Source organism: Canis lupus, chromosome 17 (assembly GCF_048164855.1).
Source record: "Canis lupus baileyi chromosome 17, mCanLup2.hap1, whole genome shotgun sequence".
Classification (NCBI taxonomy): Eukaryota; Metazoa; Chordata; class Mammalia; order Carnivora; family Canidae; genus Canis; species Canis lupus.
The window spans coordinates 11,743,065-11,765,577 of record NC_132854.1 but is presented as its reverse complement, the minus strand read 5'-3'; the positions used below and the strand labels follow the sequence as shown (position 1 = coordinate 11,765,577).

The 22,513-nt window shown below is 39.1% G+C and overlaps 1 protein-coding gene across 7 annotated transcripts in view; it reads left to right on the top strand.

Moving 5' to 3' along the window:
- The window catches only part of CLYBL (citramalyl-CoA lyase), a 300,028-nt gene that overhangs the window by 46,895 nt on the left and 230,620 nt on the right, over positions 1-22,513 (top strand). Inside the window, exon 2 of one of the 7 annotated variants that reach the window (XM_072782505.1) lies at positions 4,399-4,470. The exons of 5 other annotated variants lie outside the window; for them this stretch is intronic. In XM_072782505.1, coding sequence (XP_072638606.1) covers positions 4,430-4,470 — 41 coding nt within the window. In that variant the 5' untranslated portion in view covers positions 4,399-4,429. Of the gene's footprint in view, positions 1-4,398; positions 4,471-22,106; positions 22,160-22,513 lie in introns of all 7 variants that reach the window. One more of the 7 variants, XM_072782509.1, reaches the window with a different exon arrangement.

The window sequence follows — 22,513 nt, the reverse complement described above, 5'->3', positions numbered from 1 at the left end:
AGCTGTATATAGCAAAACAAAACTAGTGGAAAATACAATGGTTTTGCTGTGTCAGGCTAGCTGCTAATGCTCAAATTCTATACAAATATTGTCTTTTGATAGCTCTTTCAGAAACCCTTCTTGACTTTCTCTGTAATTGTTTAGTAATGTTTTATTCTTTTAAATTCAGATTTTGAGCTCTTTAGGATTAAGGTACATGGGTCTCTTTCATCTTTTCTTTTAAAAAGGCAGTGAAATAAATGGCTTATTGTTAAATTGTAATATTATTTAAATTCTGACCTAATTGGGAGTGTTGAGGGAAAAATTAAACCCTTAAAAAAAAAGATTAAGTTCCAAGTTGATCCTGATCCTGAAAATTTTTTATTTTTCAAAGATAATATTGCACTTTGTGCTATGAATTACATTCTTAGTCATTCTTGAAACGTATTCTCAGGCCTCTTAGGCATCCTTGAAACTTAGCTGCTTGGTTTTGAGCAATTAGCATTTGTTGTTAAGTGAATTAGCAGCTCTGCTTTCCCTCATCTTTAAATAGCCATCTTCGGCTGGTTTCTTTATCAGCGTCGCCCAGTAATGTGAGCCAAGTTTGTTTCATTGGGAGGCATTTGCCTTGAACCTCCATGTTTCCTCTCAGTCCCAGCCAGACACTGAGCCCAGTCTGTGTGCCTGCCTTATCCTGCCCCGTTCGGTGGCTTCCTACTATTGAATTGGCGACCTTTTTCCGTCCCTCCCCTTCCTGTTGGAGCTCTGGCCCCTCTCAGCTCCCTGTGGCAGGATTTGGGTGCAGAGAGCTGGTGGACAAAAGATGAGGATGAGGGTCTAATGTGCCCCACTTTGCAGAAGTGTGCCTTACATTTTTCTGAAAGGAGCAGAGAGCTACGGCAAGGCCTTTTGTGCTGTCACCCTCCCCACCCTCCCTAACACCAACATCTTCATCAGCAAGCAACTCAGGAGCTGAAAAGTGGTTTTCTTTAAGAGAGATAATTTTGTTTTTATCATTTAATAACAACCTTTGGTGTTAATCACACTGATGGGAAGAGCAGAGCTAGGAAACAAGTCCTTCCAAGAAGTTTCGCCTTTGAAGTGCTGGTTCCCGCCTCACCCTTCCAAGAGCGAAGAGGGGAAAAGAAAACAAGTGTGAAGATCTGAAGCCACTGAGGAATGCCGAATTGATGTCTCTCCTCAGCATCCCTGCCCCTCTAACAGTTATCCCCTCCTTTCAACTCCCTGCCCTTTGAAACCGCAGGGTTGGGGTGGTCAGGCCCTCCAGCCAGGCCCTGTTGTAGCCACAGGCCTTCTCTGTCAGGTGACTGGTGATGGGCGGTGGAGAGAGGAAGAAGAGGGAGAAGAAGCTGGGAGGAAGTCGTGGTGTAGATCCTCTGTAGAGTCAGGGCTGAAGGCTTTATCCATTGTGATAAAAGAAAAACAAACACACCCCCCAAACAAACAAAAAAGCCCTCCCCCCAACCCCAAGTCCTCCTTTACAGCTGCATTTTGTTTCTGGGACTGTGGGTGTCACTAGAACCTCTTTCTTTGCAATTCTAGAAGATATTGTAAAGGACTTGTCAAGCCTATTAATTTTTCAGGCAGAACGGATCAAGCCTGCCTTTGATGTGGCTGCTTCCTAATTTAATATTCAAAGGTAAAGAGTCTCACCTTCTCTTCACTCTTTACATAATTAAAGTTTTTTTTTTCCAGTGGCAGAGAACTAGTGATGTGTAGTATTTTTTGAAGTTAAAGGTCTAAATTTTTATATAACATCTGTTTTTATCTCTTTCCTTAAATATAGCCAATATTTACTTTTTGCTGGTACTTAGTTGTATACCATTCGCCCTGTGCTTTAATTTTTGGCAGATGGGGTTATAAACAACATGTTCCCCCCTACCTTATTCCCCTAATTTTAAATACATATATATATTTTCGTACATACATATGTATATATTTCTATTCTAACAAACTGATGGTACAGTTAAAAATAAAACTCTGGAGTTGTTGCTTGCCCTAATTTGTCCATTGCCCTCGATTTTTATACTTGAGCATTCTAAAGTTCACTCAAGTGGACTTTCACATGTTTCCTTCTGCTGTGTTTAATAGCAAATTGTGACCCTCAAAACCACTTCAGGGCCTTTTGTAACCTTATCTGTGCATTTCAATACCTTCTGGGAAGTGCCTTCGGTTTCACTACATATGCAAAAATCCCAGCTTGAATTTTTTGACACCCGCTCTCCGTTTGTTGGTAGAGTCCTGTTTTCCATTGTCTGGTTGTTGATGTTGGCAAAAGTCATTTGTTTAATGATGCCAGGGTTACTGTGCCTTATTTTTTATTGGAATGAAATCTGAAAATATTGCTAAGTATTAAAAAATTAATGCATGCTGTTGAAACTGTTACATACTGTCATGGTTTAATTTTTCCATAGTAAGGTGAATTATATTTTAAAGATACTAGGTAGTAATAGTCACTAGAAGCCAGTTAAAACCACTAGGATTCTATCAAAAACCTGTTTGACAGTATAAATAATTGATATCTGGAAATAAAACGGCTGCTCCGTGCACAAGGCCCGTCTGTACATGACTGGGCAGCGTTAGCAATCTCCGTACTTCACGAACCAGGAGATGATTCCTGGGCATTGTCGCCTGGGTTTTAAAATTTTGATGATAAGGCCACATGCAAACAGATTTTTAAAAAACATCTTCTTTACCTATGGATAGAGAGAAATAGTGGCATTATTTTCAGATGTTTGAGCTTCTTATCGTTAAAGGAACAAAATACCCCCACTCCTCAAGAGCCAGGTGTGAATGGAATAAATTGAGGCACTGTCCCGACCCATCCAGCTTTTTAAAAAAATGATGTAATTAAAAAGGACATTTGAGAACAAATTTATGAAGTTGTTATGGCAACTGAAACACTTGGATTGAAATGTGTATAACTGAAACATGAAAGATTGTAGGAAGCCAGAGAAATAAGCACGGCATTGTATTTGGAAAAGGCAGCTGAACAGTGGTAGCCAAATGTTATTTCTTCGTCGGTCATCACTGAGGGTTACTGCCTTGGTTTCCACTTGTAAAAACGTGTGGTGATTGATGCTTTCCCAGACTGTGTCGCCCAAAGTCGCCATGCCTTGAACCAGCGTTTGCTCATTGGTCATTTGACCCGTTGAGAACTCACCCTTATGTTGTCTTCAATGCGGAGATTGCATTTAGAGTTGCCTCAGTGTTTGCCCCTAAGTTTATACGTCTGTGTTTTTATATTAACGTCCTTGTTTGTTAGTTGCCTCTACAGTGTGACCATTCACCATCTCCCCCAACCCTGGCCCACCACCGGTCACCAGTAAACAGCCGCACTCAAAGGAGTCAAAAGATTTAAATATTCCCTAGAATTCTCTGTTTTCTTCTAAAAGCTGTATATCCTTTCTACATAACTTGATTCCATCTTAACTTCTCATCCTTTTTAATTTTTCTCTCTGGTGCTGGCAAAAGTATTAAGTAACTGTTGTTTTAAATCATAGGCAAGGATGTTTAAAGTTAACACCTACAAATTTGTAGTACAGAGTGTTAGAAAATTAATCCAAAATGCTTCAAGTTTTTTCAGTCATTAGATTTCAGATATATAGTGTCCAGAAAATTGTTTTAAAGATATTACTACAAATTCTTTGTAATATATATTTTTGGCTTTACATGAAAAGATAGTTAAATGTCAATTATAGTAATTTTAGTAGATTATCCCATAAGTAATATGCTATTTTAATTTAAAAGAGTTTGACACCAAAAAATACATTTACACCAAAAAATTCAAATGAAAATTTCTTCTTTATAAACATTGACTGTTGAATACTGATTACTGGTTATTTGGTCTCCTTGATTTTAAGCATAGTACTTTTAACTTTGAATAGTCTTAATTCCTAAAATTAAGCGAAGTGAAGCAAAGGAGCAGAAAAAAGCAAAATAGTATTTGGAAAATTTTATATTCCTTAAGTCATGAATTGGAACTTTTTACTCTTGCTGAAATTACTTAGCAGTTTGATCTTTTTTTTTTTTTTCACTTAGCAGTTTTTTAGTTGGACCTGAGGGCATAATACCAAACTTCCCATGTATAATGGAGTGTTTTCCTATTTCTTTAAAGACTGAGCTCAAAATATTATTCTATTGCAAAATTAACTGCTGTTAAATCTGTCAGACTTATTATTCATTTTAAGTATTTAAATCTGTGCATTTGTGGTTTTAATCCCTTTTTGCATATGTACATGGAAGTGAGTCTATTTTGATATGACTTCCTTATTTTGAAAATTCATAGATTGTAGATGACATCAAAATTAAAAAAAGTGTTTCAAGAGTATTAAACATAAGAATTTGGGGTATTTACACACATTTAACAGTAATGGATTTCTTTTTTCCTTTCTTTAGTCTTTCAATTTTAAGGATTTAAAAAAAAAGTATGATTTTGATGCTTCCAAAGTGGATACTATTTTATTTCAGGTGGGTCATTTAATAGTTTGTTGATGTTTTCAAGGTCTCTAAACAAAGTCTGATGTGTTAACAGTCTTATTAACGATGTTAAAATAGAATTAACAGCTTGTGGATGCCTCCAGAGCACAATAGCCTGTCAACCTCGCCTGCCCCCTTATAAATTGTACCCCTGCTGTCTTCCCTTTGTTTCATGCCCAATCAGCAAACTAAACTTTTGTGGAGAGAGAAGGCAGTTCAAGTGTTTCTGCTGCAGCTGAAGGGAGGAGCTAATGTGGAATTTACTGGGAGACCAATCAGTGCTGGAGGGAAGAATGACCCCAGATTGGGAAGAAGGACTTTGTTGACCTGCTTGGCTCCCTGACCTTTCCTTGCTATTTTGTCGCTTTAAAGAGGTTTACTCTGGTTGTCGAGTACTTTATGATGCTTTTACTAAAGCTGCTGACGTTTTAGAAGTTTGGGATTATTTAAGATAAATCTCAGCATACATTTGATAGTGCTGTGTGATCTTTAGTAATTTGATGAGATGTTTGCATTTAAAATTATTTAGAAAGCTGGCACAGCAATAATAACGTGTTTTTTTTTTTTAAGAGAGGAATAGATTTTCATCAATTATCTTGAGCCAAAATAGATTCCAAATCTTTTCTAGTGTCTCTTCCCCATAGCTATTTTTGTGTAGGGAGACTCACATTAGATACTGATGTTAGGCCATTGGTTCTATTTTGTTGAATGTATGCTTGCTTTGAAAAAATAGATTTTTATTTTTTTAAAAAGTTCATTTATTTTTAGTGATCTCTGTACCTAATATGGGGCTCGAACTCATGACCCTGAGATTAAGAGCTGCATGCTCTTCCAACTGGGCTGGTTAGAGGCCCCTGTTATCTTCTAACTCCTTAAAAGATTTTTCTTTGTCAGGTAATGGTTAAAATGAGTTGAAAACTAATATTTTTAGGAGAAGAGTTATTTTTTCATTAGTATTGCTAATTTGACAAACTGTCACATTTAAAAGCACAGATTTAAGGGTTAGCCTGACAAATGGGTGATACCATCTTCCTTTGTCACCATCCAATATAATAACTTACATAGTACAGCACATTTATAGAGTATTTCCCAATTCTCACTACACAGTATACCAGTTTTGGTAAGAGATAAAGAGACATTATTGAAATTATTTTTGTTTTTGTACTTATTAACCTTTAAATGGGCCACTGTTAAGTGAATCAAAATACAGTGCTGAACTCTGAGATATTTACTGTTGGTAGAAAGAACATCTCATGCAGGTGCAAGACGGAACATTTTCTTTAAATCAAGGTTTAATAAAATTACTCAAATGCAGGGCATCTGGGTGGCTTAGTCAGTTAAGCATCTGCCTTCAGCTCAGGTCATGGTCTTGGGGTCCCAGGGTCCTGGGATTGAGCCCGGGATTGGGCTCTCTGCTCAGTGGGGAGCCTGCTTCTCCCTCTCCCTCTTCTGTTTCCTGCTTGTGCTTGCTCTCTCTTTTTCTTTGCCAAATAAATAAATAAAATATTTTCTAAAAATTGGGGCAGCCCGGGTGGCTCAGCGGTTTAGCACGCCTTCAGCCCGGGGCCTGATCCTGGAGACCCAGGATCGAGTCCCGCGCCGGGCTCCCTGCATGGAGCCTGCTTCTCCCTCTGCCTCTGTCTCTCATGAATAAATAAATAAAATCTTTTAAAAAAATATTTTCTAAAAATTACTCAAATACAGGGTGCCTGGGTGGCTCAGTTGGTCAAGTGTCTGCCTTGGCTCAGTTCATGATCCCAGAGTCCCAGGATCAAGCCCCACATTGGGCTCCCTGCTCAGTGGGTAGTCTGCCTCTCCTTCTGCCCCTTACCCTGCTCTCATGCTTTCACTCTCTCTCTCATTCGTGAGAGACACAGAGACAGAGGCAGAGACAGAGGCAGAGGGAGAAGCAGGCTCTGTGCAGGAGCCCAATATGGGACTGGCTCCTGGAACTCCAGGATCACGCCCTGAGCTGAAGGCGGATGCTCAACTGCTGAGCCACCCAGGCATCCCAAAATAAATAAAGTCTTTTAAAAAAATTAAGTGCATACAGATCAGGGAATGAGATATAAGGAAATGAACTATGATTTCAAAATACAAGTATTTTGTCAAGGAATATGCTAGAATGAAAATAAGGCAGTACAAGCATATTACTTCTCTTAGCTCACCTTGTGCTACTTACTTAGGTGAAGCTCAAGAGGAATATTTCCTCCTAACTTTATAAACCCCAGAGATATGTATCCATTGATTGAACAATATATAAAACTGGGGCAAATAGGGCCTTGTTTGATACTAGCTACGTGCATGGGTATAAAAAACATTTTCTGTTTGGCATCCTTGAATGCACACTGCTTCATTAGAGTCCTTTTACCTGGCCAAGGAAGAATGTCTCTGTGGTAGTTCTCCCACAAATGTAACTGCTTGTCATTTTTACCCAAAGTACTCGTTGCTGCCCACCCCTACCCCATGGCCTAGCATGTCCACACATTCCACTGCTGGGTAGCAGAACCATCTTGCAACCAAGTGTAACTGACCTCTTTTTTGGTGTGCCCACTGAATGAATATTTCAGGCTGTAGAGTTGGGGATTTGCCTAGGGATGTGGGCACAACACTTTTGTGGAGACCGAACATCAGGACTGTAGCCACCTGATGCAATTGTCCAGTGCATGTTTGCATGAATTGAGGATAAGAAGCCAAAGGGATTAACAACAAACAAAGAAACCTTGTTACCTTTGTGCAGAAGCCAGCTGGCATCTCACAGGGACAACTTCAGCTGCTCCATTGTCACTAAAGCTGGGTTCGGGTGGATCTCATTTGCTACTGCTGCAGTATGCCACAGACTTGGTCACCACAGGGGAAAGGGGAAGAATCAACTGGAAGCCCTGTGCAGGGACCCATGTCTTTTGTTTTAGGTGCTGCTGAGAGGGATAAGACCATAAATTTAAAGAAATTTTAATAGTGCAGTTTCTCTCCTCAAGGATGTTGTGAATAGCATTTATCTTCCAAAAGTTCTGTCCTTTTTTTCGTCATTTGTTTTATAAGCTTGAAGGAGCAAGAGAAGTTGGTGGTCCCAGCATTTGCCTTCGTCATGGCCTAAACGGATTGTAACTTTTGAGGACTACATTTACTAAGATGATCAGAGTCATAACATAGAGCTATATCCCAGTTCAGGTCCTGACCAGCCCCCTTGAACAGAAGTTCTCGTGTGCTCTTAGGATTCTGAATTGTCCCCAGCAACTTTCAGGAAAGTAAAGGATACAAATAAAGTTTCTGACAATTTGACTGTTTGCTTCTGCCTCTTAAAATTTGGGAAATGTAGAAATAATTTTTCTCTGAGATTTTGTAATTCTCTGAAGTGGATACTTTAAGGGCAATTGTGTGTGAAATGCTGTTTAAGAAAGAATTCATGTAAGTGTGCTTCTTTATTTAATCATAAGGGAGACTAGAGAAAGGATGTTTTATTTTTCAGTAGTTTTTGTTCCATAGAATATGAAATTATTGTTGTCACGGTTAGTAATACTTTACCTTTACACAAACTTTATAATTTTTCATATACTTTTACACACATTATTAAATATAACCTCTGAAAGAGTTCTGCAGGAAGATATTATTATCCTGGCTTATAGATGAGGAAATAATAAATGCACATACTCATAACATGCCACATAGTACCAGCTTTGTATTTCCAGAGAATTTTATGTTTTAGGAAATATATGTGGTATGTAAAATGGTTAGATAACATAAATCTAGTACTGAAGAAGTTATTTTGGTTCCACATCATTGCTATAAAAGATGACAAAAAACTGGAATAAAATCATATGATAATGTGCAGTCCTCCTTTTAATACACAATTACATGAATGTTGGTTTTATGATTGCTTTGTTTTCATGTGTAAAATACTATATGTCACATAATAATCAAATAGAATTATTCCACCCTGTTTTTATTTTTTTATTTTATTTTTTAATTTTTTTAAAAAGATTTTATTTATTTATTCATGAAAAACACAGAAAGAGGCAGAGACACAGGCAGAGGGAGAAGCAGGCTCCATGCAGGGAGCCCGATGCGGGACTCGATCCTGGGACTCCAGGATCACGCCCTGAGCCAAAGGTAGATGCTCAACCCCTGAGCCACCCAGGCATCCCCCACCCCTGTTTTTAAAGATAGAAATTATAATCAGTATCATAGTAGAAGGATATTTTCCAGTTAAAAGGTAGTCTGATTTGTAGTTTATGATTTTTTAAATGAAATACCAAATTTGTCAAAATATATTTACTCTTAAAAATCATATTTTTTTTCCTGCTTGTTAAAGACTAGGTAGCCATGGTATTTGTTTTGGGGCAATTTAATGCCACTGTTCAGAAACAGAACTATGTTACTGGGGACAGGAAAATCTGATTAGTGTTTCTAAGAATTATTATAGCACAGCAAGACAGGGAAGCAGTCCAAAAGTACTAAAGGTTAAATGCAATTTATAATAACTAGGAGAAGGCTTTACTTGTTTTTAAAAAAAATCTTAGCCATTAAAATGATCTAAGTGTTACTTGGACTACTTTCCACTATAATATTATATTATTTTCATAAAAAATATTTTGTTGAGAGGAGCAGAAGAGGAAGAATTAAAATGAGAAAGAAAACCAAAATAATTTCCTATTTTATAAAATCCAAAATTTTCTCAACGTACTTTTCAGTGAAAAAAATTATTAGTGTTCCGCTGTGTTTCTTTAGGTGTATTTGTTGCAATGACTTTGTAATTTGGAGATTTTATATATCTCCAAAATATATGTATATACACATAAAAAAAGAAAAAAATTATTAGTATAAACTTCCATATGACAACCCTAAGAATTCTCTGCATATGGTCCCAAAGATTTAAAAAAATAATAAAACTGGGGAAGTAATTATTTTCTGAAAAAAAGATTGATTTAGAATTTTTCTAGGGTTCCTCTTAGAATCAAATCAAGGTTCATTTTTATCTTTCATTCTGATAAGCACACATTTTGCATTCTAGAAGTTTAGAGAAGGAAAAACTATTGGTATTATATGTCCAGGGTATTTTTTAAACAGCTCTAACATCAAAATGGCCAAACTGTTGGACTGATTCATGCTAGATAAAACAGATGGGATTCCCAGATCGTGCACCGTTCAGCCGTTTGATGGAATTCGCGCCACCCTGACCAGCGAGCCCAGATGGCGCTTAAATCTGTCACTCTTTAACGACCCTACTGTTTTTTAAAAATATTTTTATATTTGAGCCCATTCGGTTAATCTGAGAGATTAATCATTTCCAAGATATGTCTGGGGAGGGATTTACTGTGGGTTTCATTTGGAGGAGCTGAGGATAAGAAGAATGAAGAGGCCTTCCAGACACAGGTCCACCTTCTAGAAGGAACATGAGGGGAGAGGCCTGGTGGACTTGGGCTTTGGAATACTTTCTGGGCAGCAAGGTTGAGAAGGCCACATAGAGAGCAGTGGCATTAGGAGTTAAGGGAAGAAGAGGGACATTTGGGATGGGTCTGGAAGTGGATGAATGGAGATGCCTAGAGAAACTATTGCATTGCTAAGCTTAGACCCCAGCAAGGGCCCAAGTGCCAACTGCCCACACCAGGGTGGTGTGTGTGGTCTGATTCTCATCCTACTAGGATGACTCTGGTGGGTGTGCCACCTGCGGCAGAACCCAGAGATCAAATCCAACATAAGCTTCTCTGAAATGGTTCTAGGAAGAACCTGTTCTGCAACAGAACATTCACTAATCTCACTGGGTTTTTCCCTGAAGGGTTTTCGCCCCTTTCTTTCTTGAATTACTATTTTAAGTCAGTTTGCTGAAATGCTTCAGTGATTTGGGGCATGAGATTCTGGCTGGCTCCTCCCTCCAGAATCCCTAACCTTGAATACATTTGCAGAGTGGCTTGGAATTGCTTTCTGTTCCTGCTTGGATGGAAAAGGGAAAAATGAATAGTTTTTCATTATGCAAACCCAATTTTTAAAAATTTTTATTTATTTATGATAGTCACAGAGAGAGAGAGAGAGAGGCAGAGACACAGGCAGAGGGAGAAGCAGGCTCCATGCACCAGGAGCCCGACATGGGATTCGATCCTGGGTCTCCAGGATCGCGCCCTGTGCCAAAGGCAGGCGCCAAACCGCTGCGCCACCCAGGGATCCCAAACCCAATTTTTTAATTTGCATTTGAATCAGATGTAGTAGATGTCAAAATATGGTGCAGAGGTTACACCATTCATGCAAAAATTTGCATTGCCCCAAAAAGCCATCAGAAATGGGCAAACCCATCTACATTAACAAAATTTAAAATGCCGTGCTCTCTTTAACCATGTTTTTGATGGTATTCTGCCAGCTTAGTGGTGGTTTTCCTTTTTTTTTTTTTTTTTTTAACCTGAGGGTCCCTATATAGGTATCCTCTGCTTTTTGAAAGTTTGCATTATGCCACTTAGCCTTTATGAAAGACCTATATTAATATCTGTTTTCACCAACTCAAAAAAATCCTAGGGGATCCTTGGGTGGCTCAGCGGTTTGGCACCTGCCTTTGGCCCAGGGCATGATCCTGGAGCCCCATGATCGAGTCCCACATCAGGCTCCCAGCATGGAGCTTGCTTCTCCCTCTGCCTGTATCTCTGCCTCTCTTTCTCTCTCTGATATACATAAATAAAATCTTAAAAAAAAATCCTAAGAGGATTTTTGCTCTTACGAAAAAAAAACAAAAATAGCATTCAGTGTTGGTTTTATAGCAAACTGTTATAGAGGCATCGCGAACCCACAATAGCCAGAGGGGCTCCACTAGGTTCCTTCCCCAAGAACTGCACTCAGCATCTCAGCATCCAGCCACCAGAGCTTTGAACTGTGTCTGTGAACATTTGTGCTTTATCTCCATTTTTTTGTGTGTATCTGTTAGCAAGATGTGTTGTATCAGAAAAGCCTAAGAGGATATTTTTTGGATTTGGGAATGCTAAAAAAAATTCCATATACATTAATCGTAATTGCTTCTTCACTTTATGCCATTTCAGTTTACAAAAGGTTTTTATAGAAATGCTGTACTTTAAAAAAAAAAATGCTGTACTTTCAGATAATGGGAGAAACCTATATACTTAGGAGTCTCACGGAAGGCATGCTGATAGGTCTTACCCTTGTGCATGCCCGAGCACGTGGGAATGGGGTCCCAACATCCTGTGCCCCACCGAAGTATGTGCACACTGAAAACATGTTAGAGTTTTGCTTTAGAGGGTTTCCAAGGAAAATTAAATGACCTTCATATACACTAAAAAAGTCGAAGAAAAGTAAGTTATGTGGGGAGGTTCCTTTGGAAGCTTTAGAGCTTTGGGGGTCTCAGGGACTCAGGGTCAGTTAGAAATCAGATCTAGCTGTACCAGAATACAGTGGGAACTGACACTTGTAATTAACCACCCATGTGTAACCATCCTGTGGGGATAAAGCTAGATAAGGTTTTGAATGAGTAGAGTACCTTCAAGCACAGAATATGTTGTTTTCATCTTAAATCTGCTGTAAGCAACTATCACGGTTCTCATTCATTCTGTCTGTCTGTCTCTCTCTCTCTCTCTCTTCCACGCACACAGAGCCAGATTATGGAAAGGATTGCTGATAGTCATGCTTAAAGGATGTTGCTTTTTATAGACAGTAAACTGTCACTGGAAGAGTAGAGAGGCCACTCTGCATCTCATTCTGTAATGTTTAGGACTCAATAGTAATCCGTAAGACTCAGTTTTGTGTGTATGTGCATTGTGTGTTGGCCTCAATTTCTTTGGGTATTTATGGAATAAAATTGAACATTTTAATGAAAGCAACTAATGCCCACATTAAAAATTATTTTTATGGGGGCAGCCCAGGTGGCTCAGCGGTTTAGTGCTGCCTTCAGCCCAGGACGTGATCCTGGAGTCTCGGGATCAAGTCCCACGTCAGACTCCCTGCATGGAGCCAGCTTCTCCCTCTGCCTGTGTCTCTGCCTCTCTCTCTGTGTCTCTCATGAAAAAATAAATAAAATCTTTTAAAAAATTATTTTTATGAAGCAATATAATGTATCATATTAAACAACCAATTTCTTACCTTTTGACTAAAGTATATATACGTGATCATCCAAATAAACATTCTCTCTTATTTTTTTTTAAGATTTTATTTATTTATTCATGAGAGACCTAGAGAGAGGTAGACACACAGGCAGAGGGAGAAGCAGGCTCCATGCAGGAAGCCCAATGTGGGACTCAATCCGGGTCTCCAGGATCACGCCCTGGGTTGAAGGCATATGCTAAACTGCTGAGCCACCCGGGCTGCCTAAACATTCTCTCTTAAATTTTACCAGTCAGCTCATTCCATATTCCCGATTTCCTCTAAAAACTAAAATCTCTCAGGGTGCCTGCCTGGCTCAGTCAGTACAGCATGAGACTCTTGATCTCAAGGCTGTAAGTTTGAGCCCCACGTTGGGTGTAGAGATTATTTAAAAATAGAATCTTAAAAAAAATAAAAAAGACTAAAATCTCTCTACTATTCCAGTCGGCATATGGTCTAAGAACAAAAGGATGTGTGTGTGTGGGGTGTGTGTGTATTTGTTTTGTTTGAAGAATTCTGTGGTCACCTGAGAAATAAGTTTTTCACCCATCATTTTTCACTAATGCCAAATAATTATTAAAAATGAGGACCAGAAAAAAAAATGAGAACCAGAGAGGCATCTGGGTAGCTCAGTTGGGTTAAGCATCTGACTATGGCTCAGGTCATAATCTCGGGGTCCTGGAATTGAGCCTCGCTTAGGCTTCCTCTGCCTCTGCCCTCCCCACTTGTGCTCTTTCTCTCTCTCAAATAAATAAAATCTTCTAAAAAAAAGTGAGAAGCAAAAATAATACTTCACTGTTAATGAACTGTTGACCATTTAGACTAGATGATTGTTTTGGTAGATAGAAGAAAGAGGAAAACTGCACTCTTCATTGCCTGTGTCTGTATTCCCTCCTTGGCATGAGACTGGCACAGCAACCCCAGCCTGGCTTTTGGAGGTTAAACTGAGCATTGCGTAGCCAGCCAGGTCCAAGGTGCTGGAGCCAAACCAGGAAATAAGATTAAGGGATAAAGCTAAACTCAAAGAACATGGTACTGTCAAATCAAGGTATTAATATAGGTGAAGAGTTACAGGGACAAGAGTCAGATTCAGAGCAATCAGGGAGCTGGGCCAGTTAGTTCAAGGTGGAAGGCAGGAGATGGAGCCCCTGGAGGTGTCCTCAGCTGTTGGACAGAACCACTGGTGTTCTTATAGGGCCTCAGCTTTGAACAATAGTGAAGCATTAAGGAACCAGAATACTGTGAAGAACATGCAGGTTGTCTATTCTTCTTTCTAGAGCCCTGTCTAGTCTTGGCAGAGATTCCACAGGCTCTTTTCAAAGTATCTTTTAAGAATCAAAGGAGAAAAGTCATAAGCCTTCAAAAAGTTGGGTATCCCTAGGAACCCTAGTTTTCCAAATAGGAAATGTAAAGTTGGATGGCAGTTTCAAATTATTGTTTCATCTTCTGCAACTTTGAAAGATTTCCTAGTTCACTAAGAGCCTGCCTTCAACTGCATGGATATTACAAAGTTTTTTTTTCATTCCCTATAAAGATCCCTATTTTTAGCTTTAAGGAACTGTTACAACTGAGATATAAACTGTACTCTGTACCCCACACAGTACACATCTCAGGATTAGAGACAGAATTCCTAAAACTGCAAGACAAGTTTAGTTTTAGTCAATCTGTTACATTTCCTTATAGGCATATTTTCTTATATTATTTAATTTGAGTGAAAGGCCTATTAGAAATTTCCATGTGCATAAATGATGCTTAAAAAGTTCTCACTATTCAAATTATGTGAAGTCTCATGGCAGTTTATAATTTCCCGAAACATAACTTGTTTGTAATATCTACACACATGTTCTAAAAGCAGCATCCATCAGACCCACCCGTAATGAAGGATGGGAGACTCAGTGATGGACTGGACTACAAGGCCAAGGAATTGAAATTGAACTGGAAGGAGCTTCTGAAAATTTTCAAACTGGGAAGGGACATGATTGAATTTTAGGAAGATTAATCCATAGCAATGGGCAAGATAAATTCAAGGGCTCTGTGGGAGCCAGGGAAAGACTGGAAGCTAAAAAGCTAAAGTGAGGAAGTGATTGCAAAAGTTCTATTAAAAGATGGCAGGGACCCAAACTTTGTACATTGAAGAGATGTGTGAGAGACTCCCCTTCTACCTGGACTCATGTCACTGACTTGTGCACCCCAGTGTCAAGCACAGTCCTGATCTCACCTTTTCTCAGCTCATGCCCTCAGGCTCTGACTGCCTTTTGGGAGGCTCCCTCACAGACTTGTAGTATTGAGGCCAGGAACTATGTCTTACTCTGTACTTACATACTTATATTCAGTGTCTAATTGAACAGATGTAATAGGTGTTCAATGAATACTTCTGGATAAATGAATCAATTCTGAAAGCAACTTACCATGCAAACTTTTAATTGATATTGTAACTTTGGAGCAGTTAATACACATTCCTTTGCTTCCTGTTTTTTTGTTTGTTTTTTGCTTCCTGGTTTTAATTTGGTGGCAGGAGACAGTTATGGTTAAGAATGAAGGCCCAGGGCAGCCCGGGTGGCTCAGTGGTTTAGCGCCGCCTTCAGCCCAGGGTGTGATCCTGGAGACCTGGGATTGAGTCCCACGTCGGGCTCCCTGCATGGAGCCTGCTTCTCTCTCTGCCTGTGTCTCTGCCTCTCTCCCTCTGTGTCTCTCATGAATAAATAAATAAAAATGAAAAATGAAGGATACTGTTAAAATGATCAAATGAGACCAAGTATCGAAACTTCTAAGATCATTGCCTGGTACAATGTTAGATCATATAACTATTAATTATAACTTATTATAATTAATATTGATAGCAATCATAGTGGGAGCCATTTACTACATTTTGATTTGGGATTGAAAGTTTACTGATAGTAAGAGATATATTGAGATGATAAGCAGGATTGTTTTTTTAAGTCCTTCACATTCTGTGGGGCTACTCATCTTTTTAAATGATATTTGTGAGGCACCTGGGTGGCTCAGTTGTTTACGCATCTGCCTTTGGCTTGGGTCATGATCCTGGAATCAAGCCCCATAACTGACTCCCTGCTCACTGGGCAGTCTGCTTCTCCCTCTCCCTCTGCCATTCCTCCTGCTTGTTCTCTCTCTCTCTCTCTCTCTTTCAAATAAACAAAATCTTTAAAAAATTAAAATAAATATTTTTATGTAAATGAAACTTCTGGAAAACCATTAAAGTTTATGTGAAAGTATATTATAAATAATCATATTGAATGTATTAAGAGCTGTTTAATGAGTTGGTGTAAAACTCAAAATATTCGTGTGTGTTTACCCAACATAAATGACACTGGTTCACGAGAAAACTGAGCAAATTCTAGCTCTCCTCTTAGTATTGGGACGTGACTGGGACTTTTTGTAATTAAAGAAGAAAAAAAAGATTGGAAAAAGAAAAAAAGATGCTAGATTCTAGCCATGCTGAAGCTCAGAGGTATACATTGTAATTGATCATTGATGTTTTTATTAATTTTGACTCCAAGCACCACCTGTGCTAGTGATAGTTGTGAATACAGGGATGGTGAGATTGCTTCTTGTTGGGAGTTGTCACCTCTGAAGCAGGCGCTGCAGGCCCCCCTGGGTGGTGCTTACATGTCAGATCTGTCTTATGTCTTTTAGATGATATCACTCTTTAATATAGACCTATATTATTAGCTATTAATATTAATAACTATATTCTTTTTAAAAAGATTATATTTATTTATTCATGAGAGACACACAGAGAAAGAGAGGCAGAGACAGGGGCAGAGAGAGAAGCAGGCTCCATGCAGGGAGCCCGATGTGGGACTCGATCCTGGGACCCCAGGATCACGCCCTGGGCCAAAGGCAGATGCTCAACTGCTGAGCCACCCAGGCATCCCTAATAACTATATTCTTATTAATGATTATTAGCCCCTGTTAAAGCTCTTCTCAAGAAAAAGCAAATACATTGTAGGTGACTACTTCAGATCTTTTTCTTTGGGAATTTCTTAGTCTTAGCACAGTAACAATAAGTTTTGAATATAAAATTTTGACATAGAATGTGGCAGTGCTTCCACAGTCTCACTGGAAAATTTCATGCAACATTCCTTTTTTTTTTTTTTTTTAAGATTTTATTTATTCATGAGAGATGCAAAGAGAGAGGCAGAGACACACAGGCAGAGGAAGAAGCAGGCTCTCTGGGAGGAGCCTGATGCGGGACTTGATCCCAATATTCCGGGATCACGCTCTGAGCCAAAGGCAGACGCTCAACCACTGAGCCACCTAGGCATCCCCATGCAACATTTCTAAAGTTACAGATTGTGAAGAGGATCAATGTGTTCTTGTTTCTAAAGTCAGAAATGAATTTTGTTTACAAAAAGACCAAGATACAAGATAGGTCATTTTAACTTTTCTCCTTTTGTAACACAGGATATTTTTGGATCTCTCTTTAAAGACCATTTTCACATGTTATTGCAGGGAGGAGCACCACCATAGAAATCTAAGCTTCTCGAAGATCACTTGAATTTGATGGATATCTCTATAATCTGCTCTTTTCCTTTCTACTCCAAATGTTGGTGTTAGCGCTTCAGAAATCTAGAACACATTTTCCTCTTTTACCTGTGAATTTTCATTTGCCAAATGAGTGTAAATATCTTAACATTCATAGTTTTATTTTAAGATTTGTGGAGTTGAGAGAATCTCATCTGTGTCACCTGTGTCATGTTTCAGGGCCATAATAAATACTAAACAGCAATAACACCTTACATCAATTTTCTCCACTGTTCATTTTGTGTAAAAATACGTGTAGCAAAATTTTATACCGTTAACTTGTAAAGTCTCCATTAAACAAATGTTGGCAGGTTATGGGTCCAGTGAGATTTCAGGAGTCATTCATTCATCCAACCAATACATATTGAGGAACTACCCTGTTTTAGGAATTTGAGATCCATCAGTGAACAAGAACAAGTATCTGCCCTTCTGGAGCTCACGTTTTAGCAACCTGACAACAAATAGAGATAATAAGTAGACACAATTTTATTTTTTTAACTTTTTAATTTATTTATGATAGTCACAGAGAGAGAGAGAGAGGCAGAGACACAGGCAGAGGGAGAAGCAGGCTCCATGCACCGGGAGCCCGATGTGGGACTCGATCCCGGGTCTCCAGGATCGCGCCCTGGGCCAAAGGCAGGCGCCAAACCGCTGCGCCACCCAGGGATCCCAGTAGACACAATTTTAGAAGATGGTGAAAGAAAAGGCAGCTAAGCCAAGGAAACTTCCTTTGGGGTGAGGAAGGGAAGGCAGGTGGCAATCTTAAATAGCATACCAAGGATAAGCCCCATTGAGAAGGTGAAATATGAACAAAGGTTTGAAGGAGGGATGGGCATATATCTATATACATACATACATACATATACACACACATATACACACACATATGTATGCATATGTCTTATAAATGCATATAATGGGAGAAGAGTGCTTTAGGCGCAGGGAACATCCTGTGCCTAAAGGATAGCAAGGAGGCCTACAGGCCTGGCATGGAATAAGAGAGGGGTGGCAAAGCAGTAAGAGATGAGATGAAGGAAGTAGTGGATGCCAAACTGCTCTAAGGATTTTTCCCAGTACAAGTGAAGGGAGAACTATCGGGGTTTTGAGCAAAGGAGAGACACGGGAGGGCCCATATCCTTCTGTAACCTGTGTTGAGAATAGACTGTAAGGGACAAGGGTAGAAGCAGGGAGACCAGTCAGGAGGTAGTTGCCTTGATCCAGCTAAGACCTGATGATGTTTCAAACTAGAGTGGGAAATGGTGAGATGTAGTTTAGCTAAATTCTGAAGCAGAACCAACAGCACTTCCTGGCAGATTGAATGTTCCTCAGTTGTAAATAAAAAAGAAATCAAGGGTGACTGTCAAGGTTTTTGGCTCGAGTGACTAGAAGAAAAGAGTTGCCTTCAAATGAGATGGGAGAGGGATGCTTGTGTGGCACAGTGGTTAAGCTGCCTGCCTTCAGCCCAGGGCATGATCCCAGGGTCCTGGGATCAAGTCCCGCATCAGGCTCCCTCTGGGGAGCCTGCTTCTCCCTCTGCCTGTGTCTCTGCCTCGCTCTGTCTCTCATGAATAAATACATAAAATCTAAAAAAAAAAAAAAATGAGATGGGAGAGATTACAGACGGAATGTGGTTTCCTTGGGTGTTGGGGCCAGAGGAGGAGGAAGGATCAGGAGTTTAGCTTTAGACATATTGACTTTTAGATTCTCCATTAGAAATCAGGTGGAGGGAACACCTGGGCAACTCAGTGGTTGAACTCCTGCCTTCAGCCCAGGGCGTGTGATCCTGGAGTCCCAGGATCAAGTCCTACACTGGGCTCCCTACATGGAGTCTGCTTCTCTCTCTGCCTATGTCTCTGACTCTCTCTGTGTGTCTCTCATGAATAAATAAATAAAATCTTTGGAAATGAAGTGGAGATGCTAAGTTGGCAGTTGAATGTAGAAGTATGACATTTGGAAGAGCGGCCTGGACTAGAGAGCTACATGTGGAAGCTGCTAGCATAGAGGTGACATTTAAATCAGTAATACCAGGCATGGTCCCTGTGGGAAGAGTGTGAGGCTGCGGACCCAGCGCTGGCTGTGGACACTCCCAACATTAAGCGGTAAGTGGGAGGGAAGATCCAGCAAAGTAGATGGAGAAATAGCAAGCAGTAAGATAGGATTATAACTAAGGAGTGTGTGTCCTGGAAATCCGATGAACACAATATATCAAGACAGGGTAGGGATGGTGATTATGCTACATGCTGCTGGTAGGCCAAGTAATTTAGAAACTGAGAATTAGCTAACGTGAGGGTCATTGGTGGCCTCAACAAGAACAGATTTGGAGGAGGTATGGGTTTTTTTTTCCTCTTCAGAGGAGGAGAATTTTTAAATAATACTCTTTGTGGAGTACTCATCAATCTTTATGGTTGACCCTATAGCTTCTCCTGAGACCAAAAGGAACCAAAAATGTAAGGAATCTCTACTTTTTAAAATATATGCATAACAACTTTATTGGAATGTCATTTACATATCATATAGTTTATCCACTTGAAGTGTACAATTCAGGGGTTTTTAGTCTATTTATTATACTATTTATTTTAGTCTATTTAGTCTACTTACAGAGTTGAGTGGGCATTACCATTGTTAATTTTAAAACATTTTCATCACCCCAGAAAAAAAGTCATACTTATTAACAGTCATTGCCCTACACACTCCCCAGGCTTAGGCATCTACTAATCTATCTCCTGTTTCTATATATTTACCTATTCTGGATATTTCATATAAATAGAATCATAAAATGTCATCTTTTGTGACTGGTGTCTTTCCCTTAGCGTAATGTTTTCAAGGTTCATCCATGTTCTAGCATGCATCAGTACTTTATATCTTTTTATGGCTGAATAATGTTTCATTGTTTGAATATACCATAGTTTATCTCTTGATCAGTTGATGGACATTTGGGTTGTTTTCTGCCTTTTAGTTACTGTAACACTATTAGGAACATTTGTATCCACGTTTTTTTGTGGACATTTGTTTTCTAGTGTCTATACTTAGGAGTGAAATTAGATTTCTACCTTCTTGCTTTTTTTTTTTTTAAGATTTTATTTATTTATTCATGAGAGAGAGAGAGAGAGAGAGAGAGGCAGAGGGAGATTCAGGCTCCATGCAGGGAACCCGACACAGGACTCCATCCCAGGTATCCAGGATCATGCACTGGGCCGAAGGTGGCAGTAAACTGCTGAGCCACCAGGGCTTCCCTCTACCTTCTTGTTAATATTACAGTAGCCTATATTGATAGTACCACAATTGCAGGCTAGAGGTAAAAAAAACGAGACAAAGTTGATAAGTGGGGCCTAGAGCACATGTCTGTTTTTCTTTCCCAGATACCTACATTTTTAGAGCTATTTTAGCCATAGTTACTGTTGAGTTACTGCAATGTTAAATGAATGGATATTTTTTTTTTGTTCTGCTTTGGAGCATAATGCTATATAGTAAGCTGCATCAAAAAGGGCAGAGAGTGAAAGAGAGAGTCCACCTGCCATTGGCTTACTGAAAATATAAGGTTATTTCAGAATCTAGATCATTGTTTACTTTTAGCTGCATTAAAATTTCAAGTAGATTTTCTTAATAGCATCACCAAAATAAAGAAACCAGGAAAGGCAGCCAAATACATTGACTTGGAGAAAAAAAACAACTTGTAATTGCCTATCAGACTTTGGATTTATTTCTGGGGAGCACCAATTAAAAATCTCAAACATAGCTTTTTCAGTGAAATTATATTGATATGAAGGAGTTTTATCAAATATGATCGTGTGTGTGTGCGTGTGTGTGGTTTTAAACATTTCCATAATGAGTTCCCAAGTGCTTTTTTGGCTGTGGTTATTAAAGCTTGTGTGTTTGCAATTTATTTGGCAAAATGCCTTTAGTGAAGAAAGGATATAGTGTTTTCTTGGTTCTTTGCCCAAAGTAATTTTGGAGAAGTCTGTGACTGTGTTTAGTTCATGTCATTCATTGGAGACAAGTCATTGTAATTACATTTGATCACAATCAGTTTACAGTTGTTTTATCATGTTTTCATACTGAATATCTACTCAGACATCATAGCAAAACTTAATGGCTACTGTTTTATTTGTACATAAAATGTTTTATAGCCTTTTTTGCAGTACACATCAGGTTTCAATCATCACTGCTGCATAGTGAGAGGAAAGAGATGGATAAGGAACTATCAAAAATCCTTAACTATATAAAATTTTATTTCGGGTCACCTTGCCATTAAAAGACATTGAATATATTTTGTGGCTTTTCTCCCCAACATGTTAACCATTGTAGAAGAGTTACTATATTTGGAGAAAACCATATGAAACATGGAACTTAATTCACCTAAGATGGTTTACATTTGCATTCGCTTTCTACTGGAAGTGGGTATATTGAGTACTTTGAATAGCTCTTAGGTAAAAGGCAGCAAACTGTTATTCTTGGGATTTAAAAGCAGGTTATCTTCTTAATTGTAAGGCAAAACATTTTGTCATTGTTGTTTCAGAAAGTCTGCTCTAACATCTGCACTGTGTGGCAGAGTTACATTACAGGGTGTTATTTACAGCTACCAAATGCTGGAGGCTCTCAAATCCCGGACAGTCCCTGATTTGCTAATTGTGGTAGCCCTGCTTCACCAGTGAATTTGGGTGAATTCACTAGTTATCTCCCAAGTGTCAGTTCTCACCGTTATTTTCCCCAAAAGGTTGGTCCTTAGCCCTTCTGAAAACTGCTGTTGTATATGTTTGCTTCTCCGTGGTTGAAGAAGCTCCTGTTAGAAAAGTGTAATTAATGGGAAACTTTGACATCCAGCTGAGAAAATTAGTTTGCATCAAAAAAGGCAAGATAGAGGATTAAAGAAATTTTAGTCCTAATCTAATTAACACCAATTAAAAGATGCAGATGAATTTGCACCAACAAATTGTTAATTATGCACCAATTTGCCTTTTCTATGACAAAACTAAAATTAAGATAGTATTATTATCTTTTTTTTATTTTAGGAGACTACCAGAGTGGGCTTGTTACAATCATCTTTTGTATAATTAAAGAAAAGGTAGGTGGCAGGAGTTAGTGTGAAATATTTTACTCTCCTGACATTTTCACATAGATTAACTCTTTAAAAACAAAATATAAGAGAATGTGCTTAGCATGTCTCTCACAGATATCTGAGGAGGACCCAGTATGTACTGGATTCTTGCTCCATGCAGTGAAAAACTGAGCATGTGTGCAACAAATTGGGTTTTCTCATTCAGAATATTTCAGCTCTTTATAATGGACTGATGTACTGTTCCTTAGAGAAAGCCTTGGGCAGTCCCGGTGGGACAGCGGTTTAGCGCTGCCTGCGGCCTGGGGTGTGATCCTGGAGACTCGGGATCGAGTCCCACGTCGGGCTCCCTGCATGGAGCCT